Source organism: Arachis ipaensis, chromosome B10 (genome assembly GCF_059453495.1).
Source record: "Arachis ipaensis isolate K30076 ecotype BB chromosome B10, ASM5945349v1, whole genome shotgun sequence".
In the NCBI taxonomy this organism is placed as follows: domain Eukaryota; kingdom Viridiplantae; phylum Streptophyta; class Magnoliopsida; order Fabales; family Fabaceae; genus Arachis; species Arachis ipaensis.
Window position 1 is genome coordinate 41,965,930 of NC_142435.1, and position 21,071 is coordinate 41,987,000.

Sequence of the window (21,071 nt, forward strand, 5' to 3'; positions counted from 1 at the left end):
TAATTCATCGAGACACAGCAGAGCTCCTCACCCCCAACAATGGAGTTTAGAGACTCATACCGTCAAAGAGTACAAAGTTCAGATCTAAAAATGTCATGAGGTACAAAATAAATCTCTAAAAGAGGTACAAAATAAATCTCTAAAAGTTGTTTAAATACTCAACTAGTAACCTAGGTTTACAGAAAATGAGTAAACTATGATAGATAGTGCAGAAATCCACTTCTGGGGCCCACTTGGTGTGTGCTGGGGCTGAGACTTAAGCTTCTCACGTGCTTGGGCTTTTTCTGGAGTTAAATGCCAGGTTGTAACGTGTTTCTGGCGTTGAACTCCAACTTGTAACCTGTTTCTGGCGCTGAACGCCAGACTGCAACATGGAACTGGCATTGAACGCCAGTTTACATCGTCTATCCTTGAGCAAAGTATGGGCTATTATATATTGATGGAAAGCCCTGGATGTCTACTTTCCAACGCAATTGGGAGCGCGCCAATTGGATTTCTGTAGCTCCAAAAAATCCATTTTGAGTGCGGGGAGGTCAGAATCCAACAGCATCTGCAGTCCTTTTTTAACCTAAATCAGATTTTTGCTCAGCTCCCTCAATTTCAGCCAGAAAATACCTGAAATCACAGAAAAATACACAAACTCATAGTAAAGTCCAGAAATGTGATTTTTATTTAAAAACTAATAAAAATATAATAAAAAGTGACTAAAACATATTAAAAACTACCTAAAAACAATGCCAAAAAGCGTATAAGTTATCCGTTCATCACAAGTTCAACATCATCTTCGGAGACAGAAACAACTGATAGTGACAATTCTACCTCTGAGTCTGAGACTCAAGAAGACTCAGAGGATTCACCAAGATAAGAACCCAGCAAAAAAGGAAAAAAGTAAGTACCATACTTAGGTGTATTTTCTTTATAAAGTTGGGTGTATTAATTTTATCAAGTTGTGTGTATTTTGTTTATCTAGTTGGGTTTATTTTGTTTATCCAGTTGGGTGTATTTTGTTTATTAAGTTGGGTGTATTTTATTTATTATGTTGGGTGTATCTTGTGCATTCATTTGGGTGTATTTTATATCTTTAGTATGTTTTAAATAATGATTGTTTGCCTTCCAGAATGGACTCCAAAAAAAGAAAGAAGAGTCAAGAAGATTCTGATTTCGAATCTGAATCAACTAATGAGTAATGTTCTGAAATTATTACTCCTTTCTTTTGGCTTTATTATCAACATTTCATGTATTAACAGAGTGTCTCTTCTTAACTTATAGAAGCAAAGAATCATCACCGGTGAAGAAGAAAAAAAAAAAAGAAAAAGACACAAAGAATACCAAAAAAGTAAGCACTTCTTTGGATAATATTTTGTGATAAAATTAATTTTTTATTTCTGATTCATACTTGTTTTTTCCACCCAGGACACAATCCAAAAAGAAAAAGGTTGTTGTTGAGCATTCATCTCCTGAACAAGATCAATCCTATCATGGGTACAGTACTTTGTAAGCTATATTACCGTCTATCATCATGATTATATTTGTTAACATGTTCTTTTATGAATGTACTGACAGATCTGAAATAGGAAGTGAAGATCTAGATGAATTGTTAAGGAAAAACAATGAAAATTCTGCTGCACAGGGGTATGTCTTGTTGGGGTGTATATTTCAGATTTTAGGGTGTTTTCTTTGCTAATAATTGTTTCTTGTTTCGCAGGGAGAAGTAAGCTTACCTGCGATCGACGGAAGGTCACTATGTCTCCTCTGAAATGTAAGAAGCTTTATTTGATAAAATCTTATTATCAAGATTTAACTATATGATATTTTGTCTGAATAACATGAACTCTGTTTAGAATACCGGACGTAAACTTGGGAAGTGATGATCCTTCCTCTCAAGGACACACAGAACAAAGTAGCGTAAACAGACCGGCAGAGAGCATGTAATTTCTCTTTCAAATAATCGTTACTTTTGTTCTTTTATTACCTTCTACTTCTAATTCTGTATATTTTTTTTAGAAAAAAAAGCCCTTTATTGTTTTATTCGAGAAAAAAAAGGCAGGAAAAAAAAGCAAAAACTGCAAGTATGTAAGTTTTCGAAAAATAAAGCCTGTCTTTCTTATGAATTGTTCGGGTGTATTTTTGACTTTCTTTGGGTGTATTTTAGGTTGAGTCTGGTTGAAGAGTCAGCCAGTGAGCCGGCTGATTCGAATATGATGGTTGTGAGGGAAGAGACACCGTTCGAAGGTCTTGCAATGTGAGTTTTTCAAGAATATTTCAACCTTATAACCTTTTTATTTTCAAAGCCATTGTTAACCTTTCATTTTTCTTCTTGTTTAGAGTTCCGATTCAAGTTTGTCTACCAGTGTCCCAAACAACCACTGTGCCAGAATTTCAAGAAACACCTGAGACAGAATATGAACCAACCCCTCTGCTACAAATTGAAGGACCTACAAAAACGTAAGAAATAGTATTGAGTGTATATTTTATTACAGTATGGGTGTATATTGGGTTACAGTTTGGGTGTATATTGGCTTACAATTTGGGTGTATATTGCCCCTGAATAGTTTTTTTCCGTCATGATTAATTTTATGTGCCGTGCAGCACTCCTGAACCCCCCCCCCCCCCAACAACTTGAAGAAAGCACACCCACACTTCCCCCAACTCCATATAAAATGTAAGTTCATTAGAGTAAAATCAATGTATGGGTGTATATTGGGTTACAGTTTGGTTGTATATTGGGTTACAATTTGGGTGTATATTGCCCCTGAATAGTTTTTTTTACGTCATGATTAATTTTATGTGCCGTGCAGCACTCCTGAACCCCCCCCCCCCAACAACTTGAAGAAAGTACACCCACGCTTCCCCCAACACCATCTAAAATGTTAGTTCATTAGAGTAAAATCAATGTTTTGGTTATCATCTGTATATTCTTATTCTTATAATATGTTATACATGATCACGCAGTAATCCAGCCCTAGAAGACGTTGCTGCGCTGATGATGATGGCACGGACAGCATCGTATGTTCCTAAAACGGATCCGATGCCATCATTCAGCCTTGGCTTCATTGATTCCAGCCAAGAAGAAACAACAACGCAGGAGGGAGTGTCAACTCAAGATGAACACAGGGCAAAAACTCCAGAAACCCCAAAATTGCTAGAACAATTAGAGGATCTGGTACATAAAATTGCAAGTGGTGGGGTGACAAAAAAAGAAAAAAGTCCGCAGATTCCAAAGGAGAGTGGGGCAGAGAGTTTCGAGAAGTTTGAAACTCCTGTCAGGCCGAATTTAAATACTACTGACATGAAACAGAAATGCTACCACTAGGCTATACGAGTGAAAACCTACGCAGATGGGCTAACTGATGAGTTTGACAACGTCTGCAGACTCCAAGCCCAAGATAGATACACTTTGTCAAAATTCCACCTTGCATCACTCGCGCCTAAAATGCATATAGAAGCTAAGGTAATATTACAACAACATTAATTTTTTTATCACCAAAATTAACTACAATCCTGATTGATGTAAAATTGATTTCGCCATCTTTTTCTAGATTGTTATTGCCATGTGCTTCATCCTAAACCAACAAAATATTGAAAGGTTTCAAGAAGAAGTATACTGTCTCCCACTTGATATTGTGGTAAGGGTTGCTTTAACGAATTTTAGGTGTAGTTTCTTCAATCCTTCGGGTATATTTTTTTTCTTACATTGGGTGTATTTTTTTCTTATATTGGGTGTATTTAATGTGTTCATTTGGGTGTAACTTGTTTATTCATTTGGGTGTATTTTCTGGATTCATTTGGGTGTATTTTTTGTATTCATTTGGTTGTTCACAATTTTTGCAGAACATGGCCCTTGCAAATCATCTAGACAGCGTATTCTTATAGCCTAAAAACAATAAGCCTTTCAGGGTGGAAGACTACCCAATGTTCATACCCTTCTTGGACCTTTAAAAATTAAAATCGCATCGTTATGTGAGTTTTCATTTCTAAAACTACTTATTACCATTTTCTAATTATGTGCCAAATAAACTAAAACAGCATTCAATCTGAACATATTTCAGATATTTACACCTGTTTGTCATTCATTTCATTGGTGGTTATGGATCGCTGATACAAGAAAGAGGAAATTTTATATAGTCGACCCATTACACAACAAATCTCCTTCCGATGCGAGAACTGTGCTGAATAAATTTGTTGTAAGTTAGTTCTGTGTTCTGTATATATATATATAGTTGGGTGTATTTCTGTTTAATATAAGGGATAACTATTAACTCCTTTGGGTGTATCCTTTTATTGAAATTATTCATGTATTACTGATCTGTTTTGTGTTTTAAGGGATATGTAATTTCACGAATTAAAGTATATGCTGGGGGACACCTCTGAAATCAAAGGACATGGACAGGGAAATTGTAGCACCATACCTTAAGATCTCGGGCCAAAAGACAAGGTATAAATCTTTTACTCTGAAAATTATACTTTCCTATATGTAATTTATAATTTATTTTTCTGTTTTCAGCTATGACTGTGCTATCTACGTATTAAAGTGGCTTGAGATATTTGAGCCCGCAAACATTAAGAGGCCGAAGTATGAGTGGGACAATTGGACCCAGGTAAATATGTTTAAAACTAAATAACTCTGTATTATATTACTCAATTAACATGGTTGATTAAACAGAATATTCTTTTTTACTGTAGGACGAGGTGGACCACTTTAGAGTAGAATATGCTTCCCGGATTCTATTTCATGACATGAATCTAGACAAAGATGAAGCCATTAGGGGAAGTAATGCAATCAGACTGTCCAAGCCATCCTCGTTGTTATTGAGTCCATATTGTCAGATAGATTCTCAGGATGTTGACACTGCTTAATGTAAATGTTATATAGTCTTGTAACAAATGGAAGACATGTTGTAAATATTTGACAATTATAATGCAGTTTATTGTGAAATTTCTTTCAATAATTAAACTCTGTCTGCTGTATTTAAAATGTATGAATTATAGGTACTATAATATGAAGGAAAACATCAAATCAAATATACACCCATAATCTGCCATTTTTTACACCCAAATAAAGTTGATTATACACCCTGAAATCTATCCCCCCTGATGCTTTATCCCTAAAATCCTGAACCCTAAACACTTAATACCATCCATATGCAAACTGTATTTTATAACATAAAACCCATAAAATGTTGTAAAAAAAACAAACAGTATTTTATAACATAAAAATAAGGTTCTGAAGTATATATATGTATATATATGTAAAATGTGAAATACAAGAAAATTCAGAAATACACCCAAACGAACAGTGCTTTTACACCCATATTCTGTAACTATACACCCAAAGAATTATTCGCTGCTGTTGGTACCCTGAACTGATAATTCATAACACGTGCTTGATATTGGCTGAAATTTGAATACACCACTGATGCAGCATCAAAGAGGTTCAACTGAATATAAGAAACTCACATATTAGCTAAACTATTAATGAGAAAATTAAACTCAATCACCACGTATTTAAAGAACATCACTTTTACCTCGTTTAAAGCTTTCGTTTTCTTCTTCTTTGTAGCATTTGTAATCTGTTTGTCCAACTTTGAACCTAGCCTATTTTTTGGATGTCCTCTTGTTCGAATCCTTGGAGGGCTTTGAAGCTCGTTAACGGATTCCAAGTTGGCGTCTTCGTGAGATAAAGAAGATGTGCGCTTCCTTTTGGTTTTCAATAATTCCATCTCAACCATGACGTTATCGTACGCACGGTACAAAATTGCAGTCAGCTCCTCAGATTCGGATGCAAATCCGCAAATATTTTGCGAACGAAAAACCAATTAGTCAAACCTCTTGCTTCTTGGCTCCAACAGTGGCTCGTCGTGGCTGCTCTTGATGTGTGTGTGTCGCCTCTTTACCTTCTTGCTCCATCGTTCCAGTATATATCTCGGTGACACTTAGCTTACTTGTTCAAAGCTTAACACGCTTAGTGCGTGACGGCACAATATCCCTCTCGACTCGAATAATAAACATTGGTATTTTACCTCGGCTGCTACTGAGACGTAAGTAACCACAATCTTGTTGAATATTGAGCTGGAAACTTGTTCTCCGACTTCATATACTGAATAGCCTAGAGCGGAATTCGTTAATCTAGTGATGCAATTCGCCTTTCCTCTGAATTGTGCTTGCACTTCCCTAAACTTTTGATGAGTGTACACATCTTGAAACTGAGCTTCAATGGAGGATTTGGTTGCACACGGTATGACCGTATGAAAATCTGTAGCATCTAATTCTCTCTCTACTTGCTCCCTGCTTTCGAGGCAATTATCGTATTGTTTGACGAATTGAATAAGCGAGCTATTTCGGGTAATAAACTTGTTAAAAAATGAATGCATGCTCTCGCTCCTTTATGTACTTCTCATCCCTGCCCAGAAGTGGTGATCCAGATAAATTGGAACCCATATATGACGGTCTTCATAGAGATCTGCAGAATATACCCAAATATACACTATGAATACACCCCAAAAAACATGCAATTTACAACTTTGCTGCATATTTTAAACAAACATTACCTGAAAGCCACTTGTTGTCCACAAGACCAAAATTCAGCAGAAAATCATTCCAATTCCTATCAAATGAGTCTTTGCTATGAGAGTTCCAAACAACTTGGCTCATTTCTTGTTCAATTTCTGCATGTCCCTTGTACCCATTTAATTTGCTTGTAATCTTCTTCATGATGTGCCAAATACACCAATGGTGAATTGTTGTTGGCATACAGGCCTCTAAAGCCCTTTTCATTGATGCGCATTGATCGGTGAGAAACCTTTTCGGAGCATTTCCTCCCATACAACGAAGCCAACATTGAAATAACCATTTGAATGATTCAATTTCTTTGTTTTTCATCAAAGAGCATCCGAGAAGTGTTGACTGACCATGGTGATTCACCCCGACAAAAGAACCACAAACCAAATTATACCTGAAACAAATTACCATAGTGCAGAATGGAAAATCATTAGATACACCCAACAAATGCTTTATATACACCCAAAAACACCCAATATACACCTCTGCCACGGATTCATAAAAATACATTAATTTAGCATCATAAACAAGGATAGTTTGTTACCTGTTTGTATTGTAGGTGGTGTCAAATGAAATAACATCTCCGAAATACTCAAAGGCAGCTCTACTTCTTGCATCGGCCCAAAAAGCCAGCTTAATCGACTGATCCTCCTTGAGTTCAAGCCTAAAAAAGAAATTCTGGTTCTTCTCTTTCATTCTTAAGAAATATTTCCCGAATTCCTTTGCATCTTCTTGTTCGGAAATATTCCGCACTTCTCTCGTAATGTAATTCCTCACATCCTTTTCAATAAAATTTAACTCGCGATGACCCCCGGCAGCCGCAACAAATGATTGGTAGGTTTTGCTTGGTCTGATACCGGCCTCCTCGTTATTCTCTATTGTACGACGAATGGACATGCTTAGTTCCCTGTGCTGTTTGAGCATCTCTGCTTTACTTGGACAGCAAGGGTGTGAATGATCCAGCACAACCTTTGAAATGATCCAAGCACCAACATTCTTCAATGTGTGTATATAAATTCTTGCAGGACAGTTTAAACCGGCTGTCAGATTCGTCTTCTCGGTCGGAGATATTTTAGATTTCCATTTTCCCTCTCTGCTACATGTAATCAATTGATTCTTAATCTTGTTTCCCTTCCTATTTGTGCTCCGAACTCTTGTAGAAAAACCTGCAGCCTTGGCATAGTTCCTGTAAAATTTTTCAGCATCTTCAAGGGTGGTAAAGGTCATTCCAACCTTCGGAACAAACTGGTCATCAACAACAGAGAGAGGCTGCAGAATACACCATGTCAAAAACTAAAAATACACCCAATCATTACTGATATAATACACCCGAACGGCAACAACTCAACTAAAATAACAAAAAAAACATAAACTGTAAATACACAGGCTGCAAAATACACCATGTCAAAAACTAAAAACACACCCAATTATGTCTGATATAATACACCTGAATGACAACAACTCAGCTAAAATAACAGAAAAAGCCATAAACTGTAAATACACCCACACTTCTCGCAAAAATACACCCAAAAAAGTTATGATCTATACCCGAGCGTCTGCTATAAATTCTAGATGATTAATCAAAACTAATACATTACATTCAATCCACAGATTCATGTTAACGTGTTAGTTTCACAGTCAATGTTTACGAATTATTCAGCTACACAATGCTATTCAAATGACTGCAACAAAATTCAGAGTAATCGTATGTAAATTAAACCTCAGGAACTTCGTTAGATTCAAATTCATAATTCACTTTGCCCTGATTCAGCTGACAATCTAAGTTTGAATCATCCATAATCTTCAAAACGAGTTCAAACTATGATTTCAGAAAACAACAAATCCAATAGAAAATGAAGCTGCAGTTGCAGAGAGAGGAACTAACGTAAATGACGAAGAACATACCAGTGAGAAAGGAGGGGAAAAGAACGATCGAGAAGAAGCAGGGAAGACGCGCGAGAAGAAGAACGAGCAAATCTAGAAATAAGGAGAACAAAGAAGGAAACAAATCTTTTAAATTTGGTAGTTATATATACGCGGGATCTTTATATAGCACGTGTATTGGACGTAGACCTTACAGCACGTTTTTTGCGTTTATTCGTTAATGAACTTGTAAAGCATACAAGCCCTAATGGCTTGTATGCAGAACTTTTCTGTAAAATAATATATTTATATATATAATATATAATATTTGTATCTAATTTTTTATCAGATTTTTTAAACATAAAATTCCAACTTATTCAATCTATTTATCAATTTCTTTTGCAATTTTGTTACATATTTAAATTTTTTTAACCATTAAATCTAAATAAATTAGTCCAAACCCAACAAAAATTAATTTTTATTAGTGACAGCGTATTAAACACACTCCAACTTCCCACTAACGCAAACGTTCTGCACTTTTTAATATAAATACCTTCTTATTGTGTTCATTCTTCTTCGTCACGTATTTTTTTTTTCGTCGTTGTTTTTTTATTGCTGCACTTTTCCTTCTTCTTTCAGGTGATTTTGCAGCATTATACACTTTTTTTTGTTTGATTTTTTTCTTATTTTTATTCTTGTTAAAAGGATAAAATAAGAAAAATTATGAGAACGTGAAACAAAAAGAAAAAGATGAACAAGAAAAGAAGAAAAAAAAGACAATGATGATGATGATGGTGAAAAGGAGAATGAAATGTTTTGAATTATATAGAATTTATCAAAAAATAACATCAAAACTTTTTAATTATGACACAAAAAGCTTTTCAATTTTAACACCAAAATTTATTAATCGTGTCATTTTCAAATAAATGATATACTTTTTTTAATGGTTTGTTATCATTTGTCCTGAGTAAGTTGAAGGGCACATGAGTGTACTGATTAGGTTATGGGTTGTAGTTCACTATCTTATGTTTTTTTTCAGGCCCTTTCAAAATTACATCAGCGATACTTTTAAATGTATTGAATAGAACCGGCAAAGGTATACATTTTTTTGAGACTTAAATATGTCTAGTTCTTTACATGATTGGTACCATCAGCTTTTATCATTTTGTCTTCTAGAAGATAAGGAAAAAAAATACATAAGTGGGATGAGCATGATTAAATGTCTAGTTCTTACCTGTATAGTGTGATGTTTATGCTGCCATTACATGGTTACCAAGGATATAATTCATGCTGCGTTCGATGGCTTCAATGGCATGTTTCTAACTTATATAGTTGGAATTTTTGTTCCTTTTACTGCATAATGTATTTATTATATTTGAATTGGTTTATATTTAAATAATTTGAAGCTTCCTACCTTGCTGGAGTTGCAAACTTGAAATTAAGACTTCAATCAAAGTACACTAATCTGTAATGCTTAGGCCTAGCTTAGCTCAGTTGGTGAGTAACTAACTAAAAATTGCTCAGTATTCAAAGTTACTTTACCTCCTCGCGTTACTCTTGATTGCTAATTACTATATCATTTGGCAACCAGTAGATGTTATCTAACAGCAATTATTTTTGATGACCCTTGTTAGACATGTTATCTAACAGCAATTCTTCGCGGTTCAGCTTTCTTCGCCGTTCAGTACTACTACTGCAGAGATGAGATGAAAGATGGCGTTTGCAGATCTGAATCTCTTTATGAGACGTAAATTCAATGTGTGATTAAATTCAGCAAGAGCTCTTTAATCTCTGGGCTCTTTTCGGTAACCATTTCTTCTCTTTCAACAACAATATTCAACATGTTCGATGAAATGCTTCAACCAAATTTGTTATTTTTTTTCTTTGCATTCTCTTTTTTCTATTGCTATTGCAGTACAAGTTTGACATTAAAAATGCTCTTATCATTAGGTTTTATTATAGTTTCCGCTTTGATGTTTTACTTTTGTTCGTATTATATTGTGAATTAGCTTTTCAATTGAGTATTTAACAATGCTTTTAGTTGGCTCTGAGTTTATATTGTGGATTAGTCATAGGTAGAATTTGTGGTTTCAATCTAATCTTGTAACCAACTTCAGAGTTGCAGCTCTGGTTTTGTGCAATGCAAAATTAATATAATATATGATGTTCTGCTTCTGCCTCAGTTCTCCAAGTCTATGACGAATTATAGCATATTTGGTGATAATTGTCTGTCTGTTATTAATGAGTGTACATTCTTGGTGGTTCATACTCTCTCTGCACTAGTTGAATCAATCTTAATCTTTTTTGTATATGTTTGGAATAGAACTATGTTATGTATCTTTGTGAAATGTTTCCTTGCAATTAATTAAGGAAAAGTACTGGCTACGTTAGCTGCATTTCTAATTGTGTCTCTTCCTCTTTTGCATTTCTAATAATTGATAGTGATTAGCCCTATTTGGATTTTTCAAGTTAAAATAAGACTTACAATTCTGATTTACAGCGTGCAGAGGTTAAAATATATAAATAACCAATCTGCTACCTTCCTTGGATGTTTGTTAAGCTGATATAATTGATGGAATATGATCCATCACTTCTATGAGAAGACTCTATATCCAACATTTTCTGCCAATGCATGAATGCTGGCTGCTTCGGCAGAGGAAGATTAACAGTTTCACTATTAAGCATTGGAATTACTGCAGTCATAGTAGGCCTATACCTTGCAATTTCTTGTACGTACAAAAGCCCGATGTGAATGTACCTCATTATATCTGCAAGACTACTCATGTTTGCTACTTCTGGATCTATTAGAGCTGTAATCTTATCATCATTCCACAATTTCCATGCCTATAAACATCAAGAATCACATGAACTATCTAGTTAGTTAAACTTTAAAGTAACCTTTCGATGGCTTGAAGTGTCACTTACAATCTACTGTGTCTAGGTTAGGTCTTGTGTTTATATATTAATCTATCGATTCTCATGGTATTGTTTCCAGGCTGAGGAGAGGCACACTGAGATTCTAGGCCGCCTTCTCTACACCGCAAAACTGGTTGCAAAGCAAGAAGGCCTTGACGATGGCTTCAAAATTGTAATCAACGATGGACCAAAAGGCTGTAAGTGTTCCTTTCAATGTCAATATGGGAACTCTTATCAAATCATCTTGTATGAGTTATGGTTATTATTATTATTATTATCAATTTTGGGAACTCTATACTCGTCTTCTTTGAAGTTTGGTCAAATTCAATGGACTCCCATTTCTAAAAGCATACATTGACCTCCTTTAATATTTGGGTAACAAAACACTTGTTTTCACTCTTGTATTTTGTAAAATATTATACCAAAGACCAACCGTACTACTCTATTTGTATTTTTATCCTTGATTTAATTAATTTATTTTATATTAGATCATAGGATAATATAATATAATGAAGTACACACTTGACCGTTTATTGTATTAAAGCATTAAAGCATTGAGTTTTGAACTTGGGATATAGAACATAGTTATTCTTTCAATGAGTTCAATCCTTCCATCAAATGTCTCCTTTTTAGTGGATTCCAACTCCTCATTTTTCAACCCAATATATATTCCCCTAACCCATTACTACTAGGGTGTGTGAAAGAGCAAAACCATCGATTAGAAAATTCACACAAATAATTTTGTTGATAGTATAATTTTCAATCCATAAATAATGTTCAATCAAAGTTTAATTTTAGTTGTCACAAGGTTAACCCAATAAAAATAACCGAAAGTATTAGTTCTGGATCATCTTCTCAAGAAATTGCAGTGAGGTGAATTGGTAAAAGTGCAAGAAAATAAATGACAAAAAATATAAAGCAAGCAACTAAAAAAAGCAAGTAATAAAGAAAGACATTCATGGCAAGGATTGAGAATATAGGCATTCTATCCTAGTCACTAATCATAAAAATAATTAACAAGAGCTTATCTTATTTAGTCATCTCCAACAATAGAAGAAGATACAATGTTATCTTCACACGAGAGAAAGTCAAATAAGACTAGTTAATCTCAATACAAAAGTTCTAGTCAACTTACTAACTAAATTAGGAAAAGACTAGCGTCAATGAAAACAATATTAACTAACAACTCTAGATCACCAACATAAGTTGGATATTCATGACTCAAGATTGCCTAATTTCTCTTTCCAAGTCAAGAATGCTTAAAAAGCTACTCTAACATTCAACCAAATATTTTGTCAAATACTTGGAAGGTATAAAAGAAAGCATAATAAATTGCAAGAAATATAAATTCTATAACTACCTAATGCAAGAAATTAACAATAACAACTCAAATCAATAATAAGGGTTGTGCTATGATGCTGAAATAATTATTTTTCAGTACCTGCTGAAACGAGTTGGCGAGTAACTGCGCAAGACACGTGGTCTTGGTATGCGTACATGTATAGATAGGCAACTGATGCAGCAACAGAAAGTGCAGAATTTTGTCAGTTCTCTACCTTGGTTAATTGCTGCATAAAGTGAACTAATTTGGAAGCTTGAAGAAATTGTTAAGGGAGTTAATTTTTTTGTCCGTTTTTATTGTTGATGGGTATGAGCATTCTCTCCTCTTTTTAAGTGCGCCGTTACATGATGTTCATGAGGTTAGGCAAAAAAATATGTGAGTTAATTAAAAAAAAAAATGTAAGAGCTATAAAAATATTGTCAATATTAATGAGTTAAAGTACAAACTACAAAAGACCACGAAAATTATCATATATTTGTAAATAAATATTAATAGGTATTTGTAAATAAATAAATGTTATTTTATATATTTGTATTTTATATTTAAATATATTTTATAATAACTATATCTAATTTAGTTACTGATTCATCTAGTATGATTAAAAATTTTAAATTTTTCTATTATTTAAGTTTTTCAAATGATATTCTAGGTTAAAAAGTATAGAATATTTTATATTAAAAAATAATATTAATAGATATTTATCACCTTTAAGTAAGCTTCAAAGTTATAAAACAAAAAAAAAAAATAATACATCATATATTAAAAGATAATAAATATTTATTACCCTTAAGTAAGTTTCAAAATTAGAAGAAAAAGAAATCAAAAGAAAAAGTATGTATAGGATAGGAAAATAAATATTAAAAGGGTGCCATGCCACCAAAAGAAATTGATTTACTAAATTTCGTGCATCATTTCTTTTTTTTTTAAAAGTTATATCATATCATTATAAAAAACAATAATTTTCTATTATTTAATTTAATAGTAATTTTAACGGTATTTGTGAACAGTAAAATTATAAAGAATATAAATGATTTTATGAGTATTAAATGATACAAAAAAAATTAGGTTAACTTTAATATTATTTGATAAATTCTTTGAAATAAAATTATCCTCGCATAAAATAATAGAAATTCGTTTACTCATTTCATTATTAGATTTGACACTTGAAAATTTTAGATTTTTATAGTAGAAATTTTTTAATTTAAATAATTGTATAAAATGAGTGTTAAAGTTTTAGTATTTTTAATTATAAAAGTGATATAAAATATCTGTATGATATTATTTAGAGTTTAGGGTTAAAAAATTAGTATTTATTATTGATAAATTAAGAAATGTGATTTATGATTTAGAATTTATGAGTTAGTATTTATGATTAAGAATTATTTATTTAGTATTTTTTATGGTATAAGATTTAGGTTAGGGTTTAAGAATTTTGGATTAAAAGTTAAGGTTTAGAGTTTGTTATTGAGGGTTAGGATTTAGAATTTAGTAGTTATGATTTAGAGTTTAAAAATTTTTAAACACATTTTTTTAATTTTTTATTTTTTTAGTTATTAACTTTATTTCTTTTATTTTAGATTTTTATATATATATGCTTAAATTATGTGATTTATTTTTTGAAATAAAGATGATTTTGTTGGTAAATATTATTTTAAATAATTTTATTAAATTAAAAATTTAGAAAAAAATAGTAAAAAAAATTGTATTGTAATTTTAATACTGTGACTATTTTTTATTTGTATTTAATTTTTTAATTGTTAATATTTTTATTAATTTTAATTAAATTTATTAAATCTTTTAAAGATTTTGAAATTAATGATTATTAATTTAAAATTAAAAAAATTGAGTATAAATTATATTGTTAAAATTTGTTTATATTGTTAAAATTTACTTATATTGTTATCTTTTATAAGTTTTTTTCAGATTTGACTCCGCCTATTTAAAAGTCGAATAAACTTACGAATCTATTTAAAAAGCTTATTTCGTGAAATATAACTCAAAACTATATAAGAGAAGAATTATTAACTTTGTTTAACTCAAAACATATTTATAATCCATAAATAAAAAAAATCATAAACATTTTCTTTGAATAAAATAAAACTATAATAACAAAGTAATATCAGATAAGTACCTCCATTTATAATTTCACTAGTTTGTACGGTAACCCTTCAATGTTCACACATTTTTACGGCTCTTACAATAATAATAATAATAATAATAATAATAATAATAATATTATTATTATTATTATTATTATTATTATTATTAGCATCACAACTCATACAATTTTTTTGTCAAACGAACCATCATGCAATAGCCCATCAGAAAAGAGAAGAGAATGTCCATATCCATCAACAACAAAAAAAGACAAAAATATTAACTCCCTTACGAATTTTTTCAAACTTCGAAATTAGTCCACTTTATGCAATAATTATTTAATTAATCAAAGTAAATAACTGACAAAATCCTGTACTTTATGCTGTTACATCAACTTTTTATCTATACATGCACGTATAGCAAGGCCACGCGTCTTGTGTAGCTACCCGCTAGCTCGTTTCAGCAGGTGCTAAAAAATAATTGTTTCAGCACCATAGTATTGGCCCAACAATAAAAGAACATCAAACTTGAAATTGCATTAAAGGAAATTTAAATCTAATAAGAGCATTCATAAATTAAAAGAGGTATAAAAGAAAAATTAACAATGTAAACTAAGAGAATTAAGATGTAGGAACAAGAAATTGCAAGGGAAACAAGATGAAAATAAGAAATTAAACCTCGATCTAAGAGGAAAATAAACCTAAGAACCCTAATTCTAGAGAGAAGAGAGAGCTTCAATCTCTAGAAAAATAGCCTACATGATGCTAACCTAAAACTAATTGCTCCCCCTTTGACCCATCTTGAATTCTGCATGAAATAGTCTCTGGAATTAGTTGGATTTGGGTCTGGAAAACTCAGAAATCACCCCAACATTTTCACTTTAATGAGGTCACGTGCCTGCTGTGACGCGTACGCATGGGCCACGCGTACACGTCGTCTGGCGTTTTCTTGTCACGCGTACGCGTCATGTCACACGTACGCGTCGCCTGGACGACCTCCTCTTCACGCGTGCGCATCGCTCTAAGCACTCCAAATCCTTGTTTTTCCATGAATTCTCCACTTTGCATACTTTTCTCTTCACTTCTTCCATCCAATACTTGCCTTATGAATCTGAAATCACTCAACAAACATATCAAGGCATCGAATAGAATTAAGATGAATTAAATAGCTATTTTAAGGTCTAAAAAGCATGTTTTCACACTGATGAGCGGATAATTTATACGCTTTTTGACATTGTTTTTAGTATGTTTTTAGTAGGATCTAGTTACTTTTAGGGATGTTTTCATTAGTTTTTATGTTAAATTCACATTTCTGGACTTCACTATGAGTTTGTGTATTTTTCTGTGATTTCAGGTATTTTCTGGCTGAAATTGAGGGACTTGAGCAAAAATCAGATTCAGAGGTTGAAGAAGGACTGCTGATGCTGTTGGATTCTGACCTCCCTGCACTCAAAGTGGATTTTCTGGAGCTGCAGAGCTCGAAGTGGCGCGTTTCCAATTGCGTTGGAAAGTAGACATCCAGGGCTTTCCATCAATGTATAATAGTCCATACTTTGGCCAAGAATAGGCGACGCAAACTGGCGTTCAACGCCAGCTCTCTGCCCAAATCTGGCGTCCAGCGCCAGAAAAGGATCCAAAACCAGAGTTGAACGCCCAAACTGGCACAAAAACTGGCGTTCAACTCCAAGAAGGACCTCTACACGTGCAACACTCAAGCTCAGCCCAAGCACACACCAAGTGGGCCCCGAAAGTGGATTTATGCATCAATTACTTACTTTTGTAAACCCTAGTAGCTAGTTTATTATAAATAGGACCTTTTACTATTGTATTAGGTATCTTTGATCAGTTGTATGCTATCTTAGATCACGTTTGAGGGCTGGCCTCTCGGCCATGCCTGGACTTTCACTTATGTATTTTTAACGGTAGAGTTTCTACACTCCATAGATTAAGGTGTGGAGCTCTGCTGTTCCTCAAAGATTAATGCAAAGTACTACTATTTTCTATTCAATTCATCTTGTTTCGCTTCTAAGATATTCATTCGTACTTCAATCTGAATGTGATGAACGTGACAATCATCATCATTCCCTATGAACGCGTGCCTGACAACTACTTCCGTTCTACCTTAGACTGAATGAGTATCTCTTAGATCTCCTAACCAGAATCTTCGTGGTGTAAGCTAGAATGATGGCGGCATTCAAGAGAATCCGGAAGGTCTAAACCTTGTATGTGGTATTCTGAGTAGGATTCAATGATTGGATGACTGTGACTAGCTTCAAACTCGCGAGTGCCGGGCGTTAGTGACAGACGCAAAAGGATAGTAAATCCTATTCCAGCATGATCGAGAACCGACAGATGAATAGCCGTGCCGTGACAGGGTGCGTTGACCATTTTCACTGAGAGGATAAGATGAAGCCATTGACAAGGGTGATGCCTCCAGACGATTAGCCGTGCCGTGACAGGGCATTTGGATCATTTTCCCGAGAGAAGACCGAAAGTAGCCATTGACAATGGTGATGTATCACATAAAGCCAGCCATGGAAAGGAGTAAGACCGATTGGATGAAGATAGCAGGAAAGCAGAGGTTCAGAGGAACGAAATCATCTCTATTCACTTATCTGAAATTCTCACCAGTGATTTACATAAGTATTTCTATCCCTATCTTATTAATTACTTTCGAAAACTCCATTAGTATTTTATATCCGCCTGACTGAGATTTACAAGGTGACCATAGCTTGCTTCATACCAACAATCTCCGTGGGATTCGACCCTTACTCACGTAAGGTATTACTTGGACGACCCAGTGCACTTGCTGGTTAGTTATGCGAAGTTGTGAAGATATGTTTAGACCATGGTCCTGTGCATCCGTTTTTGGTTCCATTGCCAGGGAATCAATTTCGAACAACAATTCACAACCTGAGTAGCAATTTCGCATACCAAGTTTTTGGCACCGTTGCCGGGGATTGTTCGAGTTTTCGACAAGCTTTTGGTCTGGTAACATCAGTGCCAAGTTTGATCCGGCAACAACACCAAGTTTTTGGCGCCGTTGCCGGGGATTGTTCGAGTTTGGACAACTGACGGTTCATCTTGTTGCTCAGATTAGGTAATTTTCTTTTTGTTTTCTTTTCAAAAATTTTTTTCAAAAATATTTCAAAATTTTCTCACCTGTTTTTGAAAAAAAAAATTTTCTTAAAATAAAAATGTTTTCAAAAATTTTATAATTTTATTCAAAATTTTTAAGAATGAATTCTAGTGTTTCATGAAGCATGTGAAGCCTGGCTGGCTGTAAAGTCATGTCTAAATTCTTTTGGACTGAGGCTTCCAAACCATCAGCATAGAGGCAAGTTACATATTTGATAAGTAATGAGCAGTATATTCTGATATCTTTCTGAAGCTTGGCTGGCCATTGGCCATGTCTAGTGTTTTGGACCGAAGCTTTCATTGAAAGCTTGGCTGGCTAGTGAGCCATGTCTAATTCCTGGACTGAAGCTTTAGACTAAGAATGCAAGATTCCTGGAATTCATGTTAAAAATTTTGGAATCCTTATTTTTTCTTTTTCATATAATTTTCGAAAAAATCCAAAAAAATTAGAAAATCATAAAAATCAAAAATATTTTTTGTGTTTCTTGTTTGAGTCTTGAGTCATGTTATAAGTTTGGTATCATTTGCATGTACATCTTGCATTTTTCGAAAATTCTCATACATTCATAGTGTTCTTCATGATCTTCAAGTTGTTCTTGGTAAGTCTTCTTGTTTGATCTTTGCATTTGCATGTTTTGTGTCTTTTCTTGTTTTTCATATGCATTCTTGAATTCTTAGTGTCTAAGCATTAAAGAATTCTAAGTTTGGTGTCTTGCATGTTTTCCTTGCATTAAAAATTTTTCAAAAATATGTTCTTGGTGTTCATCATGATCTTCATAGTGTTCTTGGTGTTCATCTTGACATTCATAGCATTCTTGCATGCATCACATGTTTTGATCTAAAATTCTCATGCATTGCATCATTTTTCTTGTTTTTCTCTCTCGTCAAAAAAATTCAAAAATAAAAAAAATATCTTTCCATTTTTCTCTCATCAAATTCGAAAATTTGGATTGACTTTTTCAAAAATTTTTAAAATCAAGTTGTTTCTTATGAGTCAAATCAAATTTTCAATTTGAAAATCTTATCTTTTTCAAAATCTTTTTCAAAAATCAAATCTTTTTCAAATTTCTTAGTTATTTTCGAAAATTCCAACAATATTTTTCAAAAACATTTTTTTCATTTTTATATCAAATTTTCAAAAATAACAATAACAATTAATGTTTTGATTCAAAAATTTCAAGTTTGTTACTTGCTTGTTAAGAAAGATTCAAACTTTAAGTTCTAGAATCATATCTTGTGATTTCTTGGGAATCAAGTCATTAATTGTAATTTTAAAAATCAAATCTTTTTCAAAACTAATTCCTATCATATCTTTTCAAAAATATCTTCTCATCATACCTTTTTTCAAAAAAATTTTCAAAATATCTTTTCTAACTTCCTAACTTCTTATCTTTTCAAAATTTGTTTCAACTAACTAACTAACTTTTTGTTTGTTTCTTAACTTTTTCAAAACTATCTAACTAACTCTCTCTCTCTCTCTCTCTAATTTTCGAAAATATCTTCCCTCTTTTTCAAAAATTTCTTTTTTATTAACTAATTATTTTTATTTTTGATTTTAAGAAAAAAATTTCGAAAAAAATACTAACCTTTTTCAAAAACTATTTTCGAAAATCACTAACTCTTTTTCAAAAATTATTTTCGAAAATTCTCCCTCTCCCATCTTATTCTATTTATTTATTCATTTACTAACATCTCATCTCACATCTCTGCCCTCCTCACAGTTGTGTTTCTTTCTTTACATCACATTCTTTGTCTCCCTCATTTCTTCCACTCACAAAGGGATCCCTATACTGTGGTATAAAGGATCCATATTATTATTATTATTATTTTTTGTGCCCTCTTCTTTGTCATATGAGCAGGAACAAGGACAATAATATTCTTGTTGAAGCATATCCAGAACCTGAAAGGACTCTGAAGAGAAAACTAAGAGAAGCTAAATTACAACAATCCAGAGATAACCTTTCAGAAATTTTCGAACAGGAAGAGGAGATGGCAGCCGAAAATAATAATAATGCAAGGAGGATGCTTGGTGACTTTACTGCACCTAATTCCAATTTACATGGAAGAAGCATCTCCATTCCTGCCATTGGAGCAAACAACTTTGAGCTGAAACCTCAATTAGTTTCTCTGATGCAGCAGAACTGCAAGTTTCATGGACTTCCATATGAAGATCCTTTTCAGTTCTTAACTGAATTCTTGCAGATATGTGATACTGTTAAGACTAATGGAGTCGATCCTGAAGTCTACAGGCTCATGCTTTTCCCTTTTGCTGTAAGAGACAGAGCTAGAATCTGGTTGGACTCTCAACCCAGAGACAGCCTGAACTCTTGGGATAAGCTGGTCACGGCTTTCTTAGCCAAGTTCTTTCCTCCTCAAAAGCTGAGCAAGCTTAGAGTGGATGTTCAGACCTTCAAACAGAAAGAAGGTGAATCCCTCTATGAAGCTTGGGAAAGATACAAACAGTTGACCAAAAAGTGTCCTTCTGACATGCTTTCAAAATGGACCATCTTGGATATATTCTATGATGGTCTGTCTGAGTTATCTAAGATGTCATTGGATACCTCTGCAGGTGGATCCATTCACCTAAAGAAAACGCCTGCAGAAGCTCAAGAACTCATTGACATGGTTGCTAATAAACAGTTCATGTACACTTCTGAGAGGAATCCTGTGAGTAATGGGACGCCTATGAAGAAGGGAGTTCTTGAAGTTGATACTCTGAATGCCATATTGGCTCAGAATAAAATATTGACTCAGCAAGTCAATATGATTTCTCAGAGTCTGAATGGAATGCAAGCTGCATCCAACAGTACTCAAGAGGCTTCTTATGAAGAAGAAGCTTATGATCCTGAGAACCCTGCAATAGCAGAGGTGAATTACTTAGGTGAACCTTATGGAAACACCTATAACTCATCATGAAGAAATCATCCAAATTTCTCATGGAAGGATCAAAAGCCTCAACAAGGCTTTAATAATGGTGGAAGAAACAGGTTTAACAATAATAAACCTTTTCCATCATCCACTCAGCAACAGACAGAGAACTCTGAACAAAATACTTCTAATTTAGCAGACTTAATCTCTGATCTATCTAAGGCCACTGTAAGTTTCATGAATGAAACAAGGTCTTCCGTTAGAAATTTGGAAGCACAAGTGGGTCAGCT

General features: G+C 33.5%; 1 protein-coding gene, 1 long non-coding RNA gene and 1 other non-coding gene across 6 annotated transcripts; 1 reads left to right on the forward strand and 2 right to left on the reverse strand.

Moving 5' to 3' along the window:
* Positions 1-6,513: 6,513 nt before the first annotated feature.
* LOC148579822 (protein FAR1-RELATED SEQUENCE 5-like) lies at positions 6,514-7,482 on the reverse strand. The gene is made up of 2 exons (XM_088501795.1): positions 7,103-7,482; positions 6,514-6,952 (listed from the first exon to the last, which is right to left on the reverse strand). Exons 1-2 carry the CDS (start codon positions 7,480-7,482, stop codon positions 6,514-6,516), a joined length of 819 nt encoding a protein of 272 aa, XP_088357921.1.
* Positions 7,483-9,586: 2,104 nt separating this feature from the next.
* LOC110268032 (uncharacterized) lies at positions 9,587-13,053 on the forward strand. Of its 4 annotated transcripts, none has more exons than XR_015881103.1 (4): positions 9,587-10,226; positions 10,922-11,150; positions 11,417-11,534; positions 12,776-13,053. It is a non-coding gene; the product is annotated as an uncharacterized LOC110268032 (long non-coding RNA). The 4 variants fall into 4 exon arrangements; XR_015881101.1 differs by lacking the exon at positions 12,776-13,053 and having other exon boundaries at positions 9,587-9,918; positions 10,056-10,226; positions 11,417-12,379; XR_015881114.1 differs by lacking the exon at positions 12,776-13,053 and having other exon boundaries at positions 9,587-9,918; positions 10,090-10,226; positions 11,417-12,379.
* Positions 13,054-20,298: 7,245 nt separating this feature from the next.
* On the reverse strand, positions 20,299-20,406 carry LOC148579823 (small nucleolar RNA R71). Its single transcript, XR_015896264.1, has one exon. It is a non-coding gene; the product is annotated as a small nucleolar RNA R71 (small nucleolar RNA).
* Between the last annotated feature and the right edge of the window lie 665 nt (positions 20,407-21,071).